Source organism: Haliotis cracherodii, unplaced genomic scaffold (genome assembly GCF_022045235.1).
Source record: "Haliotis cracherodii isolate W230 unplaced genomic scaffold, xgHalCrac1.p SCAF_7, whole genome shotgun sequence".
In the NCBI taxonomy this organism is placed as follows: domain Eukaryota; kingdom Metazoa; phylum Mollusca; class Gastropoda; order Lepetellida; family Haliotidae; genus Haliotis; species Haliotis cracherodii.
Genome location: NW_027266330.1, coordinates 38,668,994 through 38,696,251, shown reverse-complemented (window position 1 = coordinate 38,696,251; position 27,258 = coordinate 38,668,994). Strand labels below are relative to the sequence as shown.

At 42.1% G+C, this 27,258-nt stretch overlaps 1 protein-coding gene across 1 annotated transcript; it reads left to right on the top strand.

The window, feature by feature from the left end:
• The first annotated feature begins 542 nt into the window (after positions 1 to 542).
• On the top strand, positions 543 to 26,051 carry LOC139448297 (NFX1-type zinc finger-containing protein 1-like). Its single transcript, XM_071229847.1, has 7 exons — positions 543 to 613; positions 1,554 to 2,136; positions 5,575 to 6,117; positions 6,328 to 6,367; positions 6,623 to 11,661; positions 11,956 to 12,165; positions 25,616 to 26,051. Exons 2-6 carry the CDS (start codon positions 1,608 to 1,610, stop codon positions 12,159 to 12,161), a joined length of 6,357 nt encoding a protein of 2,118 aa, XP_071085948.1. The 5' UTR covers positions 543 to 613; positions 1,554 to 1,607; the 3' UTR covers positions 12,162 to 12,165; positions 25,616 to 26,051.
• Positions 26,052 to 27,258: the final 1,207 nt, after the last annotated feature.

Here is a 27,258-nt window from a genome sequence, read left to right as displayed (position 1 = left end):
GGGGTTCCCATTCTAATCCGGAATCAGCAAAGTGATATTATCAAAAAGACATATAAAAAACTATCGAGACGAGTACTATTATGTCACGCTGTGACATCCATATTCAAAATCCTACGGTTCAAGGCTTTAACGATAAGAGATGTATGACGTGTGTACTGTCTATCTTTACACCTGACGATATGCTCTGATCAATCGGCACTTCTCCACATAAACACAAACATGCTTTATGTGATGATTTTTTATATCGCACAACTACACCCACATGTGGTTGAGCTTTTTCTCATGCAATTAACATATATGTATGTATATGTACGAGTATATACCGATAGCAGTTCTTGCAGGTAGCCAGTGTACACGTATTGACTCACAACAGTGTTTGTATGCAAGGCCCTGAGCTGGCGAGACTGCATGACTGAGTCACGCGATAGCAACAGATAGCCAATCATTTCATGTTAACTTTCGTTTCTCCATTTCCCGGTATTTCCAACAATGGCCGACTAACAAATTTTCTTTTCACTTGTCAAATCAACACTAGCCATGGACACTCATGTTATCTGGAAAATTTGCATGACTATATAGGCTTGATCGGATCGTAATGTCTACCAAGGCACATGTAAGTCCTTCTTTCTCTTTGTTGACAGCGATGTAGTCCTGCACCATGACCGTGGAATATATTTATTTTATGAAAAATAACTAAATCTAGAAATGCATACAAAAGCAAGTCTAGCGAGCTCAAGCTAGCTCTATTCCACAGCATGGGGATTTGTTTTAATTTTTGGAGTCAAGAAGGATATTGTGTAATAGAAGATTTCTGAGACTAAATGTTAGTCTAACAGCAATGCTGTAAAAGCACATAAAATTTGTATCATTAAAATATTATCATTGTTAACATTTATTAACGGTATCGCTGTAAGGGCTCACGAATGCAATACGAGTGCTAAACTGACTATGCTACAACATATTTAGAATATACGTTATTGAAATAGGGTGCAGTGGTCAATGGTGTTGTTCTTTTATATTGCTATGGTTGATTACTTGTTGAGGGAAGATATAATATAATGCATATATAGGCAAATACGTAGTGGCTTCATATGGGAAAACACTTGCAAACTATCTCTATGAAGTTTGGTAACTATTGAGAACTTCAAAATATATGTGCCTTTTGAGCAACACTACTGAACCACCGGCGTAAGGGAGGTAACTCTTCCGTCCCCGACATGCTATGCATGTACCCTGGAACACCCGTCAAAATATGTATTACATATACCCTGATTTGATGAGGAGAATATAGTAATATGACGTACCTTATAGTTATATGAACCCGCATAGAGATTTTCAATGTACACGATCATAATCAGACATGTACTGATTCCATATTTTCACACGTTGTTAATGTTTGTGTTGTTTTTGTATGGGCATGTGCGTTAGAGAGCTGGTGTCTTTAAAGAATTGTATGGTACAATTGTCGTCGGATATGTTTTATGTCCACACTTTCTTTCCCGATCCATTCATTATTCAAAATAACTATAATATATATTGTTTTTTATTTGCAGGAAAAATGTAAAATGAATGAACAGTGATATAACCCAGATATAACATCTACGGAAATGTCCAAGTTGGATGTGGATGAGTCGATTTGTGAAGTCAGTGGTGCTTCTCTAATCATGGTTGGTACAATGAACACACTCAATTACAACCCTAGGTCTGTTGACGTGGATTGTATTGATGAATCACCAGACACTTGTACTGAATCTGAAGTGAATTCGTTTCTGGATGAAGACATATCTTCCAAAGTGGATGACACGAAGTGTGACGACACGAAAGATAAGTTTCAGGAAGATACGAAAATAGATGATTTATGCTCCCAGCGTGACACACATAAGGGCCACTCCCCGACAGAGAGCTTGGAAGATGGGGAGTCTTCCCCGGGGCTTGAGGATGAGGATGAGAATGAGGATGAGGAGACATCTGGTGAGCTAGGAGCAACCACCTCAGTGGTCATGATTGGAAACTCAAATACCCTTAACATCAACATGGCTGACGAAATTCGAAGCATCGACTTAGGAAAGGATACAAAGGTCACCATTAAATACAGGAAAACGATTAATCCCTGCAATAAAGATTCTCCAACAGAATGTGAGTATACTTTGCGTCTAGTTTATTCAATAGTTTTCGGAAACGAATGTAAAATTTTACATGCAGCTATAGCTATTCAAATTGCGGCATGAAATTATTAGAATTGAAGCTCAACATAAACAACTTAAGAATATCTAAAAAAGCAAAATTAACAGCATTAACTGTCTTCATATGCCGACAGCTTCATTCGTGAGTTATGCAAATGTGACCGCTCAAAATCGCGAATAACCAGCTACCAAATTGGATCTCAAGTGAAAAGTCCTAGTGGATGCTGTCGAAGCGTATGCCCCCGCTAGCCAAAAATATAACTATTACACGTCCCACTGACCAAACATATAATCATTTCATAACCCACTGACAAATGATATAGCTATTACACGTCCCACTGACCAAAGATATAATCATTTCACAACCCACTGACAAATGATATAGCTATTACACGTCCCACTGACCAAACATATAATCATTTCATAACCCACTGACAAATGATATAGCTATTACACGTCCCACTGACCAAACATATAATCATTTCATAACCCACTGACAAATGATATAGCTATTACACGTCCCACTGACCAAAGATATAATCATTTCACAACCTACTGACAAATGATATAGCTATTACATGTCCACTGACCAATAATATAACTATTACATGTCCACTGACCAATAATATAATTATTACATGTCCCACTGACCAAGAATATAACTCTTACATGTCTCATTGACCAATATGATCATTATTACACCCCCCACTGACAAATAATGTAATAATAAGACAACTCACTGACCAATATGATAATCATTTCACGCCCCAATGACCAATAATGATATAACTACTACATGTCCCACTGACCAATGAGTTGAATGATTGCACAACCCACTGACCAATTATGTATTAATAGCTCAACCTACCGACCAATGATACAATCATTGCATGTCCCACTGACTAATATTATAATCATTACACACACCACTGACCAAAAATATAACTGTTACATGTCTCACTGACAATACTATAATCATTACACAACCGACTGACCAAAATTACAATCATTACATACCCTACTGACCAATAATATAACTATTACATCTCCATCCGACCAATAATATAATTAATACACACCCCACTTACGAATTATGTCATTATTACTCAACCCACTGGCCAATAATACAATCATTGCATGTACCATTGAATTATAATTATTACGTGCCCAAATGGCAAATACGATAATCATTATGCACCCCACTGACCAATATTATAATCATTACATACCCGGTGACCAATAATATGACTATTACATGTCCAACCGACCAATAATATAATCATTACACACCCCACTTACAAATAATGTCATAATTACTCAACCCACTGACCAATAATATAACCATTACATGTCCCACTGAGCAATAATATAACTATTACATGTCCCCCTGACCAATATGAAAATTATTACACACCCAACTGACCAAAAACACAACTATTACATATCCCTCTGACAATTATATGATCATTATACACCCCAATTACTGTATATTATAAGGAATATACAACCCACTGACCAATAATACAATAATTACACAACGCCCTGACCAATAATATGATAATTACATACCCCAATGATCAATAATACAATCATTGCATGTCCCACTTACAAATAATGTCATAATTACTCAACCCACTGACCAATAATATAACTGTTACATACCCCACTGACCAATGTTATAATCATTACACACCCAACTGACAAATATTATAATCATTACATACGCCACTGAAAACAATAATTTATTAATTCCAAGGCCTTCTGACCAACAATATAACTATTACATGCCCCATCGCCAATAAAATAATCATTACACACCCAACTGACAAATAATATAATGGTTCCAAACCCCACAGACAACCAATCATATAACTATTGCATGTCCCACTGACCAATAATATAATCATTTCACGCCCCAATGACCAATAATGGAACTAACACAAGACCCACCGACCAATAATATAACTATTATACAACCCACTGACCAATGATATAACTACTACATGTCCCACTGACCAATGAGTTGAATGATTGCACAACCCACTGACCAATTATGTATTAATAGCTCAACCTACCGACCAATGATACAATCATTGCATGTCCAACTGACCAATACTATAATCATTACACACACGTCTGACCAATAATATAACTATTACATGTCCCACTGATCAATGTGATAATCTTTACAGCCCGTACTGACAAATAATATAATAATTACACACCCCACGGACCAATGATATAACTTTTACATGTCCCGCTGACCAATAATACAGTCATTGCACACTGTACTGACCAATAATATGATAGTTACACAGCCAAATGACCAACTATACAATCATCCCATGTCCCACTGACCAATAAAATAATAATGACACCCTCACTGAGCAATAATATAACCCATAACATGCCCCACTGACCAGTACTGTAATCATTACACAGCACACTGACAAATAATATAACTATTACGCACCCCACTAACCAATAATATAATCATTACACACACCATTGACCAATAATATAACTATTACACTTCCCAATGACAAGTAATATCATGATTACATGTCCTACTGACCAAAAACTGTTACATGTATCAATGCTGAACCATAATCCTTAATACAGCTTGTTCTTTCTTCAGAGCTGTAAAAGAACGTTATAAGATTATCACTCAAAAGTTCTTTGATCAGGGTTACGACATTAGATAACACTTTAAACGCTTGATAACACTTTTGTGGTAGACATGTCTTTCAGGTGAACAATTGTCTTTTCTTTGCATGTTGTATGTTGATTCATAATATAGAGACACTGATTATAGTCAGAATCTTGCAACGGGCGTTGCCTTTGGCAGAGAATTTCTATGGTTATGGCAATGGTTTTCTCGCTGTTAATCGCTGACTTATAATGCATTACACCATAACAATGCAGTAGTAAATACATCTACAGTAAAATACGTTTAAAACGAACACGCTTATAACGAACTGACGGATATTACGAACTTAATTTTTGGTGGGCGGTCGGGTAGCCTAGTGGTTAAAGCGTTCGCTCGTCACGCCGAAGACCCGGGTTCGATTCCCGACATGGGTACAATGTGTGAAGCCCATTACATGTCCCCAGCCATGATATTGCTGGAATATTGCTAAAAGCGGCGTAAAACCATACTCACTCACTCACTCACTCACTAATTTTTGGTCCCGTCCATTTGCTGTATATATGTTGTATATATGCTTATAACGAACTACGGTTATAACGAACCAAAATCAGTGGTCAATTTGAGTTCGTTATAACCATAGTTAACTGTACATCTATGTATCGTGATTGAAACCTGAACAACTGCAATCAAATCAGTATCATTCACATGCACTCGGGTAAAAATCTCCCTTTCAATTTTCAGTCAACAATGAAAAACGTCCGCTCAGGATAACAATAGATGTAGAAGAGATTCCATGTGCAATGGATGCAGCCTTTGCCAATTATCACCGCCCTAGGACAAATCTGAAAGAGAAGTTAGGCAAACTTTTCGATCAATTAAACTACATAATTGATTTAGTAACCCCAGGGTCCATTGTAATAGAGTTACGACCAACAACAGTGAACTCTATTGAAGCACTGCTAGCATCAATACAGAATGGGCAGTTTGATAACATAGTCAAGGAACTATTGAGTGACGAATCAGTATTCAAGCTGATTGCTGGTAAAGAAGTGACTGTTACTGTTGACTTGAGCATCCCAGAGGAGCTTATCCAGAAAGCTGGGACATCTGTCAAGTATCCCTCTCCTGTTCTGGAGACCAGCGTTTTGTCAGATGTGACTGTGACAGTGCGAGAGGAGGGCCAGGACGATGATGACAGCAGTCAGTCGTCATCCGTTGATCCCCCTGATCTACAATGTGTGGAAGAAGATCTATCCACAAGTGTTGACCCAACGCCATCAGCAGGTAGTATAAATTATTTATGATCTTGTCAGTATATAATGATAAATTTAGAATGATCAGATGTGTTCAGTGAAATTATGATCAGGTTTATTAATTATTTTCCCCGTTTTTAAATTTATGAAAGGTGAAAAGTGTCGCTCAATATAATTAATCATGTTTTTCTGATGTGGAAAATTGCTTTGATTTTTCACTCAAGGTTATCTATCAATTTAGATGCCCAAGGCGGTTCAGCCATCAGCGTATCATCTTCAAGGTAAATATAACTGAAATGCGGAAAAAATATTCAACCTAGTCAAGGGCTGTACATAGCTGGACTATATAAAAACAATAAAAGTGTCACGATGAACCAAAATCAAATGCTAATTTCAAAGTTAAAATTAGTAATATGTTACTTTCGAACGTGTTTCTCTCATATTTCAGCATTAATTCTTTTCATTGTTATGTACTCTTTAACCTGACTAATACATATATCTTAAATGTTTTATACATGTCGAGGTTTGTGTTTCAGACAGAAATATGGTAGACCAGGAAAGCTGACTCTTTCGTCATTGAAGTTGTTGCTGAATTCTGATCCATCACATATAATCATATTCCTCCATAAAGACATCAGAGGTTTTAAAACAATGTTGTCTAGACGCGACGTGACACCAAGAGACATCAAACTGATGGTATCTGTCCTGAGTAAAGCAGTTCATTGTGAATCAATGCCAGAAGGGATCAACATCATACTCAGTACTGTTGTCATGACCCCTTTCTTTCGGACACCATACACACATTTTCTGTCATGTCTTGACGCCAAAGACACAGGGCAAGTGACGTTGGAGAGTCTTCCAATCTTCAGAGAGATTTTGACAAGGATGCCGTCAGAGGGATGGCATCTTGTGAACACTATTGCTCTACTAACGCATGGTTTGTTGCAAAGGAATAACGTTAAAGATGCTGCTGTCATTAAATGCATAGATGAATTAAATGAACTTCTGCGGATATCTAAACCAGAAACACCCGAAATGGATGTTCCAATCATGCAGGGAATGGAGGATGACGATGAGCTTGAAACACCGCCAGAAAGCTTTCGTGATCTTCCAATTATCCCGAGGAAGGAGGAACTGGATGGAACTGTGGAGATTTTCCTTTTGCGGAATAAAGTGGGAACAAGATTTAAAGATCTGGAGCATTATCTCGAATGTCAGTTCCGGCTCTTCAGAGCTGATGTCATCATGCCCCTCAAGAGAAACATTCAAGCCTTCAAAAAGGCCGATGAAGACGCGTTAAATTATTACAGGACATATGCAGGTGTACAAATTTTGCGCCCTGTCTGTTCATCAAATGGTCTTTGCTACAGACTTGCTTTTGATCACAGGCCTTTACAAAGTGTCAAGTGGGAATCAAGTCAAAGATTGATGTATGGCTCACTGCTGTGTTTGTCATCAGATAAATTCATTGACAATGTCCTCTTTGCAACTGTTGACAGTCGTGATCCTGCACACCTAAAGCATGGATTAGTTGATGTGAGGTTTCTGTCTGATTTAACAGATACTGCTTACAGATCACGAGGTGCTTGCTTTGATATGGTAGAATCACCTGCTTATTTTGAAGCTTATAAGGACGTTTTGATTTGTATGAAAGAGATGACTGGACACAACCTACCTTTCCAGGAGTATATTGTACAATGTGAAAACACTGTGAAGGAACCTCTCTATCTACAAAAACAAAGAAATATTATGTATGATCTCAGACCCCTTGTAGATGACAAGTTCAAAGTTCTTGATAGAAGCGTGAGCACGCCTTCTGAAGCATCCTTGACTGAATCCAAGTCAACTCGAACAGTATGCATTCAAGATACAAGTTCTTGGCCTATGATTGATTGCTTAGATGTGTCACAATTAAAAGCCCTACATAATGCTCTGACAAGAGAGTTTGCCTTAATACAAGGGCCGCCTGGAACTGGAAAAACTTACCTTGGAATAAACATTTTAAAGACTCTTCTTCATAACTCGGACGTGTGGCTTCATGGACAACCACATAGACCTATTCTTGTGGTATGCTACACCAATCATGCATTGGACCAGTTTCTGGGAGGAATGTTAGACGTCTTTGATGGGAGACTAATTCGTGTTGGGGGGCGTTTCACTACAGAACTGATGAAGAAACACTCTCTTAAACACGCCAGGGATTGGATGAAGAAACAGAGAGCAGTACCATCTCAAATCCATGAGGCAAAAATGGCCATTCTAAGAAAGATGAAATCTTTGACAAGGGCAATTCACATCAATGCTGCTAAACTTGAAGTGGCCAAACGAGAGATTATTCATGAGAACTGCCTGAGAAGCTTCATGGATGGTAGGTTGAAAAGACAATTTCCACAAGAGGGCAAGTCACCGAGAGGGTCCATCATAATTAAGTGGCTTGGTGTTGAAACTGATCTTACCCAAACAGACAGGGCCATTGACCAGAGTGACAGAATTGAAGATGTCAGTGATGAAGGTGATAGTGCAGATGAGGGGGTCAGTTTAACTGACTATGACTTGCCAGAGAACAGACGCCATGGAGAAATAGTTGAAGACCTACTGGAAATGTTCGATCTTGATTTCGACTTTGACATTGAAGACACACGGGATGTGTATCAACCACCTGAGACAGAAGAACAAGTTACGCAGAATTATGTGGCCCTTAATGTGACACAGCTAGGAGAAGGCAGAGTGTCCCGTTTTTACTCAAGACGAGAGAGAGAAAAACAGAGGGAAACACTTCAAAAGAAGCGATGCCTAAAACACAGTCTGATGAAGAAAATCACATCTTTTGACACAATGACACAAGAAGACGAAACAAGTATCACCGACATATGGAAACTGCAAAGCAAAGCCAGATGGCGCCTGTATCGGTATTGGGTTGATCTACTTTGTGCACAGGCATGGGAAGAAATTAAACTGAATCAAGAGGAATATGAAAAAACAGCTCTTCGTTTTCAGGAAATATTGTTACAAGAGGACAAACTCATCCTAACAGAGGCAGCCATCATTGGAATGACCACAACCGGCGCTGCAAGATACCAAAAGGTCTTGAATGAGATTGGGCCTAAGATAATCATTGTTGAAGAAGCTGCTGAAGTCCTTGAAGCCCATGTTATCGGCACTTTGAGTAAAAGATGTGAACATCTTATACTGATTGGAGATCACAAGCAACTCAGACCGAACCCTACTGTGCATGAACTCGCAAAGAAGTACAAGCTTGAGATTTCATTGTTTGAAAGGATGATTAAGTCTGGTCTACACTGTGATGTATTAGAATGGCAACATAGAATGCGCCCCGAGATAGCTGACATCATAAGGCCCATATATCCACATCTCAAGGATCATGACATTGTGAAAACGTATGAAAATGTGAAGGGTGTTAGGAAAAATGTCTTCTTCATTGAACATCAACATCAGCACAACTTTGATGAGGAGACTAAAAGCTTCGAGAACACACATGAAGCAGAATATCTTGCTGGCCTTTGCAAATATCTCCTGAAGCAAGGCTACCAACGGGAGCAAATCACAATTCTGTCCACTTACTCAGCACAGATTCGTCGCCTCCGATTCACATTGAAGAAGCAACAAATAATTGGTGTAAATGTTGTTGCAGTGGACAGCTATCAAGGAGAGGAAAATGACATTGTGCTGTTGTCACTGGTGAGAAGTGGAAACAAAGGATCGATAGGATTTCTAAAGGAAGAGAATCGTGTCTGTGTTGCATTGTCAAGAGCAAAGATCGGTCTTTATGTCATCGGCAACTTTACTCATATTGCAGAACATAGTGTGCTGTGGAAGAAGATATGTATAAAGGCAAATATTGATGATTACCTTGGTCCTGCCTTGGTATTAAGCTGTCACAGACACCCAGATGAGGGTTCCATCCAAGCTCTAGATCCGGAAGATTTTGAAAGTGCTCCTGAAGGTGGATGTACGAGACAATGTGATTACCGACTACCATGTGGCCATGTCTGCACAAAGGTGTGTCATTCAAATGATCCGCAGCACAAGGAATTTCCTTGTTCAAAACCATGTAAGAAACCCTGCAAGAATGGACATACAGGCTGCAAGGAGGTTTGCTACAAGCCGTGCCCTCCATGTGAGGTTCCTGTGCTGATAAAACTAGAAGCATGTGGACACACACAGAATGTTCCTTGTCATATTGATGCCCGGAGATACCAGTGCCAGGAGCCTGTTTCTGTTACCAGACCCTGTGACCACTCTTCATCTGTTGCTTGTGGGCGGAAGGATACTGAACCATGCAACGACCCCTGCAAGGCCCAACTGGCATGTGGTCATCTATGCCAAGGCACATGTGGAACCTGTCACAATGGAAGGTTACACCAGCCATGTACTGCGAAATGCATGCAGATCCTAATATGTGGTCATGAATGTCAGTCAACATGCAACGATTGTCCTCCATGTGAGAAACCATGTGAAAACAGATGCAGTCACAGTAAATGTGAGAGAAAATGTGGGGATCCATGTGTGCCCTGTAAAGAGCCATGCAGGGTTGCGTGTAGACATGGCAAATGCACATCATCATGTGGAGACATGTGCAACAAGAAAGAGTGCAAAGACATATGTAGGACTATACTTGGATGTCGTCACCCCTGTGTTGGACTTTGTGGTGCCCCTTGCCCACGTGTATGCAGAGTATGCGATTCAGAAGAAATATCAAGCGCTCTTGAAGTCTTTGGAACTGAAAATTCCGAGAAAACCAGATTCGTTCAACTTGAAGACTGCTCTCACATATTTGATGTGAAAAGCTTGGATAAATATATGAAAGAGAAGTCGGGAGATGATGATAAGACAGTTATCCAACTTAAAAAATGTCCACGCTGCCAGATCCCAATTCGAAGAAATCAGCGATATGCGAACCTTATCAAAGCGACTCTGTCAGACATTGAAAAGGCCAAACTGAAGGTCAGAGGAAATGGAAGAAGAATGCAGGAGTTGGAACAATCGATTGTGTCCATGAGAAACAGATTTAAAGGTTCTGACAGGGTGATGGTGGATCAACTGACTACGACAAGCCGTGTTCCATCGGAGGCTCGTCTGTCAGCACAGATCAGTCAGTTGCGAATCCTGGAGAAAGTCATTGTCCTGGAGAAAATTGCAAAAACAGATGCAATCAAATATAGTCCCTCTCTGTATGACCTAACTCTAAGAGCCATATTCGACTTCAAGGAGTGGCTTGTTATCCCAAGGTCTTGTTTTGGGCAGCAGGAGAGGCAGGACAGCCAAAGAGAGTTAGAACGTCTAACTCTCAGTCGTTTTCTTATTACCGCATCTCGGTTGATTGACTCTGAAGGGAAGGAAATTAGTACTGACATACAGATGAGGCTGGATGATATCATTCGACGCCTAGCGTCGTCAGAGAAGCACGAGTCAGTTCTGTCAGATGCCCGTATGCTGAAAGAAGAAGTCAAGGGCCATGTATCTGAGTCTACGATTGGCGTAAGTGATGAAGAGAGGGTCATGATTGTAGAAGCGGTTGGTCTGAATCGGGGACACTGGTACAAGTGCAAGGAAGGTAGGTACAATTTATGTTTAGTGTATTCTTACAGCGTGTAATTATTCATCATGTGTTCATACTTGTTCAGGTTAGGTTTGTTTCTAATTAAGTATGTTTCTTATGATAATATATATGAATTTTCAAACTAGTCTATGTAGTTTGTGATAGCACAATATTAAAATTAAATAGTGCTCGAACGTACCAATTTGCCTGTTTTGAATCGGTATAGACGTCATTATATATATAATATATATATATATATATATATTTATATATATATATATATATATATATATGTATCCTTTTCCTCAGGTCATGTCTATGCTATTGGTGAATGTGGAAGAGCGTACGAGGAGGCCACGTGTCCTGAATGTGGCGGGGCTGTAGGAGGTGATGCCCATAGACTGACAGAGGACAATGCCTGGGCTCCCGAGATGGACGATGCAGAGGAACTGCCCTGGTCTGAGGAGGGCGACTTTGAACTAGCATGGAAACTACACCAAGAACTTAATGGATAAATGAGTAAGGTTTTATTCATCAACATAAAACTACATAATGCATTTGTTTATCAATCTCTTTCATCCTGTCATCTACTTCCTCATCAATTCCGTAAGCCACAGATATACCAAACCCAAACTACTTAGCATCCACCAACCATCCACTCTCTCATTCACCAACCCATGCAGTCATTTACGCGATTGTTCACATACCCTTCAGCTCATCCCTTCACTCACATTCATACCCTACAACCTATCTCCTCACTCACATACATACCCTACAACCTATCTCCTCACTCACAATCAAACCCTTCAACCCATCCACTCACTCACAATCAAACCCTTCAACCCATCCACTCACTCACACACATCCCCTACAACCCATTCACTTACTCATGCACATACCACATACCCGATCACCTATACACTCTCTCATGGACCCTTTCACCTGTACACTCTCTAATAGACCCTATCACCTATACATTCTCTAACAGACCCCATCAACTATACACTCTCTCACAGACCCTATCACATATACACTCTCTCACAGACCCTATCACATATACATTCTCTCACTGCCCTATCACCTATACACTCTCTCAAGTACCTTATCTCCTATACACTCTCTCACAGACCCTATCACCTATACACTCTTTCACAGACCCTATCACATATACACTATCTCACAGACCCTATCACCTATACACTCTTTCACAGGCTCCATCACCTATACACTCTCTCACAGACCCTATCACATATACATTCTCTCACTGCCCTATCACCTATACACTCTCTCACAGACCCTATCACCTATACACTCTCTCACAGAACCTATCACCCATGAACTCTCTCACAGACCCTATCGCCTATACATTCTCTCACGGGCCCTATCACATATACACTGTCTCACAGACCCTATCACATATACACTCTCTCACAGACCCTATCACGTATACACTCTCTCACCGACCCTATCACCTATACATTCTCTCACAGACCCCCTCACCTATACACTCTCTCACAGACCCTTTCACCTATACACTCTTTAACAAACCCTATCACATATACACTCTCTCACCGACCCCATCACCTATACATTATCTCACAGACTCCATCACCTATACACTCTCTTACAGACCCCATCACCTATACACTCTCTCACAGACCCTATCACCCATGAACTGTCTCACAGACCCTATAACCTTTACGCTCTCTCACAGATAACCTATCACCCACACACACTCAAAACCCTATCACCCATACACTCACAGACCCTATCACCTATACACTCACAGACCCTATCACATTTACACTTACATACCTTATCACCTATACACTCACAGACCCTATCACTTATACACTCACAGACCCTATCACTATACACTCACAGACCCTGGCACTATACACTCATATACCCTATAACCTATACACTTTCAAACCCTATCACCTATACACTCACAGACCCTATTACTATACACTCACAGACCCTATCATTATACACTCACAGACCCTATCACCCATACTCTCTCTCACAGGCCCTATAGCCTATAAGTCTCTCACAGACTCTATCACCTATACACTCTTTCACAGACCCTATCACCTATACACTCTCTCACAGACCCTATCACCTATACTCTCCCTCACAGACCCTATCACTATACATTCACAGACCCTATCACCCATACACTCTCTCACAGGCCCTATAGCCTATACACTCTTTCACAGACTCTATCACCTATACACTCTTTCACAGACCCTATCACCTATACACTCTCTCACAGACCCTATCACCTATACATTCTCTCACGGCCCTATCACATATACTCTCCCTCACAGACCCTATCACTATACATTCAAAGACCCTGTCACCTATACACTCACAGACCCTATCACTATACACTCACAGACCATATCATTATACACTCACAGACCCTATCACTATACACTGACATACCCTATCACTAAACATTCAGATAACCTATTACCCACACACACTCAGACCCATACACTCACAGACACTATCACCTTTACACTCACAGATCACTATACACTCACAGACCCTATCATTATACACTTACATACCGTATCAAAAAACACGCAGATAACCTATCACCCACACACACTCAGACCCTATCACCCATACACTCACAGACCCTATCACCTATACACTCACAAACCTTATCACATTTACACTTACATACCTTATCACCTATACACTCCCAGACCCTATCACTTATACACTAACTGACACTATCACTATACACTCACAGACCCTGGCACTATACACTCATCCAACCTATCAAATATACACTCACAGACCCTATCACTATACACTTACAGACCCTATCACAATATACTCACATACCCTATCACCTAAATACTCACAGACCCTATCACTATACACTCACAGAACCTATAACCTATACACTCACATACCGAATCACTACACACTCGAAGGCCCTATCACTATACACTCACATACCATATCACCTATACACTCACAGACCCTGTCACCTATACCCTCACAGACCCTGTCACCTATACACTCTCAGACACTGTCACCTATAAACTCACAGACCCTGTCACATATACACTCACAGACACTGTGACCTATACACACACATACCCTATCACTATACACTCACAGACCCTATGACTAAACTGTCACAGACCCTGTCACCTATATACTCACAGACCCTATCATATATACACTTCCAGACACTGTCACCTATACAGTCACAGACTATATCACTATACACTCACAGACAATGTCACCTATACACTCACAGAAACTGTCAACTATACACTCACAGACCCCATCACTATACACTCACAGAACCTAGCACTATACACCAACATACCCTGTAACCTATAAACTCAGATACCCTGTCACCTATACACTGACAGATCCTGTCACCTATACACTCACAGAAACTGGCACCTATACACTCACAGACCCCATCACTATACACTCACAAATCCTGGCACTATACACAAACAGACCCTGTAACCTATAAACTCAGATACCCTGTCACCTATACACTGACAGACAATGTCACCTATACACTCAAAGTAACTGTCACCTATACACTCACAGACCCCATCACTATACACTCACAGAACCTGACACTATACACAAACAGACCCTGTAACCTAGAAACTCAGATACTCTATCACCTATACACTCACAGACCCTGTCACCTATACACTCACAGACCCTGTCACAATACACTCAAAGACTCTATCACTATACACTGACAGACCCAGTCACCTATACACTCAAGGACCCTGTCACCTTTCCACTCACAGACCCTATCACTATGCACTCACAGACCCTATGACTAAACTGTCACAGACCCTGTCACCTATACAATCACATTATCTGTAACAGTACACACGCAGACCCTGTCACTGACACTCACAGACACTGTCACTTATACACTGACAGACCCTGTCACCTATTCACTCACATACCCTTTCACAATACACTCACAGACCCAATTACTATACACTCATCTGACCTATCAGCTATACACTCACAGACCCTATCACTATACACTCACAGACCCTATCACTATACACTCACATACCCTATCACCTATATACTCACAGACCCTATCACTATACACTCACAGAACCTATAACCTATACACTCACAGAACCTGTCACTATACACTCACAGAAACTGCCACCTATACACTCACATGCCCTATCACTATACCCTTACACAACCTGGAACTATACACCAACAGACCCTGTAACCTATCAACTAAAATACCCTATCACCTATACACTCACATACCCAGTCACTTATACAGTCTCAGACACTGTCACCTATACACTCACAAACAATGTCACCTATACACTCACAGAAACTGTCACCTATACACTCACAGACCCCATCACTATACACTCACAGAACCTGGAACTATACACCAACTCACAGAACATGTCACAATACACTCACAAACCCTATTACTATACACTCACAGACCCTGTCAGTATACACTCATCCAACCTATCACCTATACACTCCCAGACCCTACCACTATACACTCACAGACCCTATCACTATACACTCACAGACACTGTGTCCTATACACTCACAGACAATGTCACCTATACACTTACAGACACTGTCACCTATACACTCACAGACCCTGTATCCTATACACTCCCAGACACTGCCACCTATACGCTCCCAGACACTGTCATCTATACACTCACAGACCCTGTCACCTATACACTTACAGACCCTATCACCATACACTCAAAGACCCATGCACTATACACTAACATACCCTGTCACATTTACACTGACACACACTGTCACCTATACACTCCTAGACCCTGTCACCTATACGCTCCCATACACTGTCACCGATACCCTCACAGACACTGTCACCTATACACTCTCGGACACTGTCATCTATACACTCACAGACACTGTCACCTATACACTCCCAGACACTGTCATTTATACACTCACAAACCCTGTCATCTATACACTCCCAGACACTGTAATCTATATAGACTAACAAACGCTCTCACCTATACACTCACAGACACTGTCACCTATACACTCCCAGACACTGCCACCTATACACTACCAGACACTGTCACATTTACACTGACAGACACTGTCACCTATACACTCACAGACCCTCTCACCTATACGCTCCCAGACACTGTCACCTATACACTCACAGACACTTTCACTTATACACTCTCGGACACTGTCATCTATACACTCAAAGACACTGTCACCTTTACACTCACACACCCTGTCACCTATACACTCACAGACACTGCCACCTATACACTCCCAGACACTGTCAACTATACACTCACAAAAACTGTCAACTATACACTCACAGACCCTGTCACCTGTACACTCCCAGAAAGTGTCACCTATACACTCACAGACCCTGTCACCTATACACTCCCAGACACTGTCACCTATACACTCACAGACCCTGTCACCTGTACACTCACAGAAACTGTCAACTATACACTCTCAGACACTGTCACCTATACACTCACAGACCCTGTCACCTATACACTCCCAGACACTGTCAACTATACACTCACAGAAACTGTCAACTATACACTCTCAGACACTGTCACCTATACACTCACAGACCCTGTCACCTGTACACTCCCAGACACTGTCACCAATACACTTACAGACACTGTCACCTATACACTCACAGACACTGTCACCTATACACTCCCAGACACTGTCACCTGTACACTCACAGACCCTTTCACTTTTCCACTTCCAGACCCTGTCACCTATACACTTACAGAACCTGTCACATATACATTCACAGACCCTGTCACCTATACACTGACAGATACTCACACCTATACACTCACATACCCTATCACCTATACACTCCCAGACACTGTCATCTATATACACTTACGGACAGTCACCTATACACTCCCAGACACTGTCACCTAAACATTCACAGACACTGTCACCTATACACTCAAAGACCCTATTACTTATACTTTCACAGACACTGTCACCTATACACTCACAGACCCTGTCACCTATACATTCACATACACTGTCACCTATACACTCACATACACTCTCACCTTATAGTCACAGACCCTTTCAACTATACACTCCCAGACACTGTCACCTATACACTCAGATACCCTGTCACCTATACACTCACAGACACTGTCACCTATACACTCACAGACACTGTCACCTATACACTCAGATACACTGTCACCTATACTTTCACAGACACTGTCACCTATACACTCACAGACCCTGTCACCTATACATTCACAGACCATGTCACCTACACATTCACATACACTCTCACCTTATACTCACAGACCCTATCATATGTACACTCACAGACCCTTTCAACTATACACTCACAGACACTGTCACCTATACACTCAGATACCCTGTCACCTATACACTCACAGACCCTGTCACCTATACACTCACAGACCCTGGCACTATACACTAACATACCCTGTCACCTTTACACTGACAGACACTGTCACCTATACACTCACAGACCCTATCACCTTAACACTTACAGACCCTGTAACTTGTACACTCCCAGACATTCTCACCTATACACTCCCAGACACTGCCACCTGTATACTCACTGACCCTATCATATATACACTCACAGACCCTGTCACCTATACACTCCTAGACCCTGTCACCGATATACTCACAGACCATGTCACCTATACACTCACAAACCCTATCACCATACACTCAAAGACCCTATGATATATACACTAACATACCCTGTCACCTGTACACTCCCAGACACTGTCACCTATACACTCACAGACCCTGTCACCTATACACTCCCAGACACTGCCACCTGTACACTCACATACCCTGTCACCTATACACTCTAACACACTGTCACCTATACACTCACAGACCCTGTCACCTTTCCACTTCCAGACACTGTCGCCTATAAACTTACAGACCCTGTCACCTATACATTCACAGACCCTGTCACCTATACACTGACAGACAGTCACACCTATACACTCACATACCCTATCACCTATACACTCCCAGACACTGTCATCTATATACACTTACGGACACTGTGACCTATACACTCCCAGACACTGTCACCTAAACACTCACAGACACTGTCATCTATACACTCCCAGACCCTATTACCTATACTTTCACAGACACTGTCACCTATACACTCACAGACCCTGTCACCTATACATTCACATACACTGTCACCTTATACTCACAGACCTATCATATATACACTTACAGACCATCTCACCTATACACTCACAGACACTGTCACCTATACAGTCCCAGACACTGTCACCTATACACTCAGATACCCTGTCACCTATACACTCACAGCCCCTGTCACCTATACACTCACAAACCCTATCACCATACACTCACAGACCCTGGCACTATACACTAACATACCCTGTCACCTTTACACTGACAGACACTCTCACCTATACACTCACAGACCCTATCACCTATACACTTACAGACCCTGTCACCTATACACTCCAAGACACTGTCACCTATACACTCACAGACCCTGTCACCTATACACTCCCAGACACTGTCAACTATACACTCACAGACACTGTCACCTATACACTCCCAGACACTGCCACCTATACACTCACAGACCCTGTCACCTGTGCAATCACAGACCCTATCATATATACACTCTCAGACACTGGCACCTATACACTCACAGACCCTGTCACCTTTCCACTTCAAGACACTGTCGCCTATAAACTTACATACCCTTTCACCTATACATTCACAGACCCTGTCACCTACACTTTCACAGACCCTGTCACCTATACACTCACAGACCCTGTCACCTATACATTCACATACACTCTCACCTTATACTCACAGACCCTATCACATATACACTTACAGACACTGTCACCTATACTCTCCCAGACACTGTCACCTATACACTCCCAGACACTGTCACCTATACGCTCATAGACCATGTCACCTATACACTCACAAACCCTATCACCATAAACTCACAGACCCTATCACATATACACTTACAGACACTGTCACCTATACACTCCCAGAAACTGTCACCTATACACTCACAGACCCTATCACCTATACACTTACAGACCCTGTAACCTGTACACTCCCAGACACTTTTACCTATACACTCACAGACCCTGTCACCTAAACACTCACAGACACTGTCACCCTAACAAACTCACAGACCCTATTACCTATACTTTCACAGACACTGTCACCTATACATTCACAGACCATGTCACCTATACATTCACATACACTGTCACCTTATACTCACAGACCCTATGAAATAAACACTCACAGACCCTTTCACCTATACACTCCAAGACACTGTCATCTATACATTCCCAGACCCTGTCATAATACACTCACAGACTCTATCACTATACACTCACAGACCCTATCACCATACACTCACAGACCCTGGCACTTTACACTAACATACCCTGTCACCTTTACACTCACAGACCCTGTCACCTATACACTCACAGACCCTATCACATATACACCCATAGACTTTATCATATACACACTCACAGACCCTGTCACCTATACACTCACAGACACTGTCACCTATACACTCCCAGACCCTGTCACCTATACACTCCCAAACACTGTCACCTATACACTCCCAGAAACTGTCACCTATACACTCACAGACCCTGTCACCTATACATTCACATACACTCTCACCTTATACTCACAGACCCTATCATATATACACTTACAGACACTGTCACCTATACTCTCCCAGACACTGTCATCTATACACTCCCAGACACTGTCACCTATACTCTCACAGACCCTGTCACCTTTCCACTCCCAGACACTGTCACCTATACACTTACAGACCCTGTCACCTATACACTTACAGACCCTGTCACCTATACATTCACAGACCCTGTCACCTATGCACTCACAGACACTCACACCTATACACTCACATACCCTATCACCTATACACTCCCAGACGCTGTTATCTATATAAACTTACGGACACTGTCACCTATACACTCCAAGACACTGTCACCTAAACACTCACAGGCACTGTCACCCTAACAAACTCACAGACCCTATTACCTATACTTTCACAGACACTGTCACCTATACATTCACAGACATGTCACCTATACATTCACATACACTGTCACCTTATACTCACAGACCCTATGAAATAAACACTCACAGACCCTTTCACCTATACACTCCAAGACACTGTCACCTATACATTCCCAGACCCTGTCACAATACACTCACAGACTCTATCACTATACACTCACAGACCCTATCACCATACACTCACAGACCCTGGCACTTTACACTAACATACCCTGTCACCTTTACACTCACAGACCCTGTCACCTATACACTCACAGACCCTATCACATATACACCCATAGACTTTATCATATACACACTCACAGACCCTGTCACCTATACACTCACAGACACTGTCACCTATACACTCCCAGACCCTGTCACCTATACACTCCCAAACACTGTCACCTATACACTCCCAGAAACTGTCACCTATACACTCACAGGCACTGTCACCTATACACTCTCAGACACTGTCACCTATACACTCACAGACCCTGTCACCTATACATTCACATACACTGTCACCTTATACTCACAGACATACCATATATACACTTACATACCCTCTCACCTATACACTCACAGGCACTGTCACCTATACACTCTCAGACACTGTCACCTATACACTCACAGACCCGGTCACCTATATACTCCCAGACAGGGTCATTTATACACTCACAGACCCTGTGACCTATACACTCCCAGACCCTGCCACCTGTACACTCACAGACCCTGTCACCTGTGCACTCACAGACCCTGTCATATATACACTCTCAGACACTGGCACCTATACACCCCGAGACACTGTCACCTATACACTCCCAGACTCTGCCACCTGTACACTCACAGACCCTGTCACCGGTGCACTCACAGACCCTATCATATATACACTCTCAGACACTGGCACCTATACACTCACAGACCCTGTCACCTTTCCACTTCAAGACACTGTCGCCTATAAACTTACATACCCTTTCACCTATACATTCACAGACCCTGTCACCTACACTTTCACAGACCCTGTCACCTATACACTCACAGACCCTGTCACCTATACATTCACATACACTCTCACCTTATACTCACAGACCTATCATATATACACTTACAGACACTGTCACCTATAGTCTCCCAGACACTGTCACCTATACACTCCCAGACACTGTCACCTATACGCTCACAGACCATGTCACCTATACACTCACAAACCCTATCACCATAAACTCACAGACCCTGGCACTATACACTAACATACCCTGTCACCTTTACACTGACAGAAACTGTCACCTATACACTCACAGACCCTATCACCTATACACGTACAGACCCTGTAACCTGTACACTCCCAGACACTTTCACCTATGCACTCACAGACCCTGTCACCTTTCCACTCCCAGACACTGTGACCTATACACTTACAGACCCTGTCACCTATACACTTACAGACCCTGTCACCTATACACTTACAGACCCTGTCACCTATACACTTACAGACCCTGTCACCTATACACTCTCAGACACTGTCACCTATACACTCTCAGACACTGTCACCTATACATTCACAGACCCTGTCACCTATGCATTCACAGACCCTGTCACCTATACACTCCCAGACACTGTCACCTAAACACTCACAGACACTGTCACCCTAACAAACTCACAGACCCTATTACCTATACTTTCACAGACACTGTCACCTATACATTCACAGACCATGTCACCTATACATTCACATACACTGTCACCTTATACTCACAGACCCTATGAAATAAACGCTCACAGACCCTTTCACCTATACACTCCAAGACACTGTCACCTATACATTCCCAGACCCTGTCACAATACACTCACAGACTCTATCACTATACACTCACAGACCCTATCACCATACACTCACAGACCCTGGCACTTTACACTAACATACCCTGTCACCTTTACACTCACAGACCCTGTCACCTATACACTCACAGACCCTATCACATATACACCCATAGACTTTATCATATACACACTCACAGACCCTGTCACCTATACACTCACAGACACTGTCACCTATACACTCCCAGACCCTGTCACCTATACACTCCCAAACACTGTCACCTATACACTCCCAGAAACTGTCACCTATACACTCACAGGCACTGTCACCTATACACTCTCAGACACTGTCACCTATACACTCACAGACCCTGTCACCTATACATTCACATACACTGTCACCTTATACTCACAGACATACCATATATACACTTACATACCCTCTCACCTATACACTCACAGGCACTGTCACCTATACACTCTCAGACACTGTCACCTATACACTCACAGACCCGGTCACCTATATACTCCCAGACAGGGTCATTTATACACTCACAGACCCTGTGACCTATACACTCCCAGACCCTGCCACCTGTGCACTCACAGACCCTGTCATATATACACTCTCAGACACTGGCACCTATACACCCCGAGACACTGTCACCTATACACTCCCAGACTCTGCCACCTGTACACTCACAGACCCTGTCACCGGTGCACTCACAGACCCTATCATATATACACTCTCAGACACTGGCACCTATACACTCACAGACCCTGTCACCTTTCCACTTCAAGACACTGTCGCCTATAAACTTACATACCCTTTCACCTATACATTCACAGACCCTGTCACCTACACTTTCACAGACCCTGTCACCTATACACTCACAGACCCTGTCACCTATACATTCACATACACTCTCACCTTATACTCACAGACCTATCATATATACACTTACAGACACTGTCACCTATAGTCTCCCAGACACTGTCACCTATACACTCCCAGACACTGTCACCTATACGCTCACAGACCATGTCACCTATACACTCACAAACCCTATCACCATAAACTCACAGGCCCTGGCACTATACACTAACATACCCTGTCACCTTTACACTGACAGAAACTGTCACCTATACACTCACAGACCCTATCACCTATACACGTACAGACCCTGTAACCTGTACACTCCCAGACACTTTCACCTATGCACTCACAGACCCTGTCACCTTTCCACTCCCAGACACTGTGACCTATACACTTACAGACACTTTCACCTATACACTTACAGACCCTGTCACCTATACACTTACAGACCCTGTCACCTATACACTTACAGACCCTGTCACCTATACACTCTCAGACACTCACACCTATACACTCACATACCCTATCACCTATACACTCCCAGACACTGTCATCTATATAAACTTACGGACACTGTCACCTATACACTCCAAGACACTGTCACCTAAACACTCACAGACACTGTCACCCTAACAAACTCACAGACCCTATTACCTATACTTTCACAGACACTGTCACCTATACATTCACAGACCATGTCACCTATACATTCACATACACTGTCACCTTATACTCACAGACCCTATGAAATAAACGCTCACAGACCCTTTCACCTATACACTCCAAGACACTGTCACCTATACATTCCCAGACCCTGTCACAATACACTCACAGACTCTATCACTATACACTCACAGACCCTATCACCATACACTCACAGACCCTGGCACTTTACACTAACATACCCTGTCACCTTTACACTCACAGACCCTGTCACCTATACACTCACAGACCCTATCACATATACACCCATAGACTTTATCATATACACACTCACAGACCCTGTCACCTATACACTCACAGACACTGTCACCTATACACTCCCAAACACTGTCACCTATACACTCCCAGAAACTCTCACCTATACACTCACAGGCACTGTCACCTATACACTCTCAGACACTGTCACCTATACACTCACAGACCCTATTACCTATACTTTCACAGACACTGTCACCTATACACTCAGAGACCCTGTCACCTATACATTCACATACACTGTCACCTTATACTCACAGACATACCATATATACACTTACATACCCTCTCACCTATACACTCACAGGCACTGTCACCTATACACTCTCAGACACTGTCACCTATACACTCACAGACCCGGTCACCTATATACTCCCAGACAGGGTCATTTATACACTCACAGACCCTGTGACCTATACACTCCCAGACACTGTCACCTACACACTCACAGACCCTGTCACATATACACTCACAGACCCTATCACCTATACACTCACAGACCCTATCATCTAAACACTCACAGACCCTGTCACCTATACACTCACAGACCCTGTCACCTATACAGTCCCAGACACTGTCACCTATACACTCACAGACCCTGTCACCTATACACTCACAGACCCTGTCACCTATACACTCACAGACCTGATCACTATACACTCACAGACCCTGTCACCTATACACTCATCCATTCACAGACTACCTGCTCACCACACACCAACACTAACGACATAAACTATCAATCCTCTCACTTACTCATTCCCTCACTCACTCACTCCCTCACTCGATCGCAGAGCAAACACGTATTATTCTCTCACACACTCAAAACTCATTCATGAATCAAACTACCTATGCACTCACCCAGGAACCCTACCACTCACTTGCTCGCTCTCTCACAGATTCCATCAAGCACCAATTCATTCTCTCTCAACCACTCACTCCCCACTCACGCATCAAACCCTCGACTTATCACTACACTCACTCATTCACTCACACATTACTCTTATTCATGATCACACATATGCTATTCTAGTTTTAACCAATTCGTTTATTCGTGTATATACACCTGTGGTTTCATTGCTACCATTCAGCGGTGGCATTGCCTTATAATAAATATCATATGTTTATTATTTTCAGTTCTCATTGCAGCCCTGATGTTGAAGATCCCTGTCGCGAAAACAGACTACCCCAGACAAAAGCAGATACGGTTACACGCAAGGCCTACTGCAGAGTGCAGTCCTTACAGTCTGAGCGTCTACCTGCCAACGAGACAACAGGTGTCTCTCGACTCTGTCAACTTTCGTTTTTACGAAGGCGAACGCACAGGTCACAATGACCTCCTAATGTGTATATACGGTGGGCTAACAGTGACATCATAATGTGTACAGATGTTAGGCTAGAATCTACTGTGATAAAGGTCGTTGTAACATGGCCATGTTACACAATTGTGTTCTTTTCCTGTATAATCCGATAGTATGTCTAAGTGTATATCCTTATGAATTGCAAATGGAAACCGAGTGCATTATGTTTATTATGTCATACTTTAACACAAAAACAATTGCGTTCATGTTGTTATTATTAATGTGATTTGATGGGAGCATGGACCACATGCGTATTTAACGCGTAAAATTGCTTCTTTGGATTTATATACCGAAGGGATCAATGAACTAGTATCTGCTCAAATGCGGTTTTATTTGTTCCCCGACCAGTGGATCAGTATGCGTTCCAGTTATCATTCTCAACTCCAAGGGGAGAGTATAACCCAAGCTGCATACGGGCGCTAAAGGGTTTGTGTGTGTGGTGTGTGTGTGTGTGTGTGTGTGTGTGTGTGTGTGTGTGCGTGTGCGAGTGCGTGCGTGTGTGTGTGCGTGCGTGTGCGTTCTGTAAAATCAGAAAAACAGTTCAAATGAACACCCCTGCTTAAATCGATCATGGAAGACTCATTCATACACAATGAAGACCCTTTCCATAGTACATGTTGTACACACCCACTATTACATTCCTTTGTAAAAATTGACATTGATTAATTGCATGGTTAAAGTATATATTGAAATGATTGAATCATAGACTGTTCAGCGCTTTTATCTTGGATAAAGTCATAAATACCTCAAGGGGCAGACATCACAGCAGCGATAGTCAGTGATATGTACAAAGAAACTTGACAATGCGGGTATAATGTTGTACGTACAAAAGAAACTCAGGGATACTCTGAATTCCGGATTATTCCTCTTGGTGAAAGACAATTTGCAGTCTCTCGCCAGTCTCTTAAACAACATTTCATTGATTGGATATTTCATTCGTTATTCCACAACTACTTTCTGAAAATCCTCTAGAGAGTGGCAGACTGTATTTTTGTATATCACAGGCTGTGTAAATAAGGAAACATGTATAGTGCAGGTGAAAATTTCAAGTTTAACATTCTGAACAACGCCTTTCATGTACCAGGAGAGAACCTAAAATAAATTTATGGCTTCTGGTCCAAGTTTTGTTTGTTTATTTGTTGTTAACGCCGCATTCAGCAATATTCCAGCTATATGACGGCGGTCTGTAAATAATCGAGTCTGGACCAGACAGTTCAGTTATTGACACCATGAGCAGCTATCTACGCAAGTGGGATACGATGACATGCATTAGACCACCGATCCCGTTAGGCGCCCCTTATGACAATGATAGTGGTCTCTTACGTCAAGCATGGTTTGCTGAAGACCTCTTCTCCACCCGGATATTCACGGGTCTCTGGTGAAAGTAAGTATGTGTATTTCGTATATGCATAACATATA

Excerpts from the sequence above, each read along its gene's own strand:
- LOC139448297 (XM_071229847.1), top strand. The coding sequence starts at position 1,608 with ATGTCCAAGTTGGATGTGGATGAGTCGATTTGTGAAGTCAGTGGTGCT. Across the intron at positions 6,118-6,327 it reads TGACCCAACGCCATCAGCAG|ATGCCCAAGGCGGTTCAGCC; the intron begins GTAGTATAAATT and ends CTATCAATTTAG. Across the intron at positions 11,662-11,955 it reads CTGGTACAAGTGCAAGGAAG|GTCATGTCTATGCTATTGGT; the intron begins GTAGGTACAATT and ends CCTTTTCCTCAG.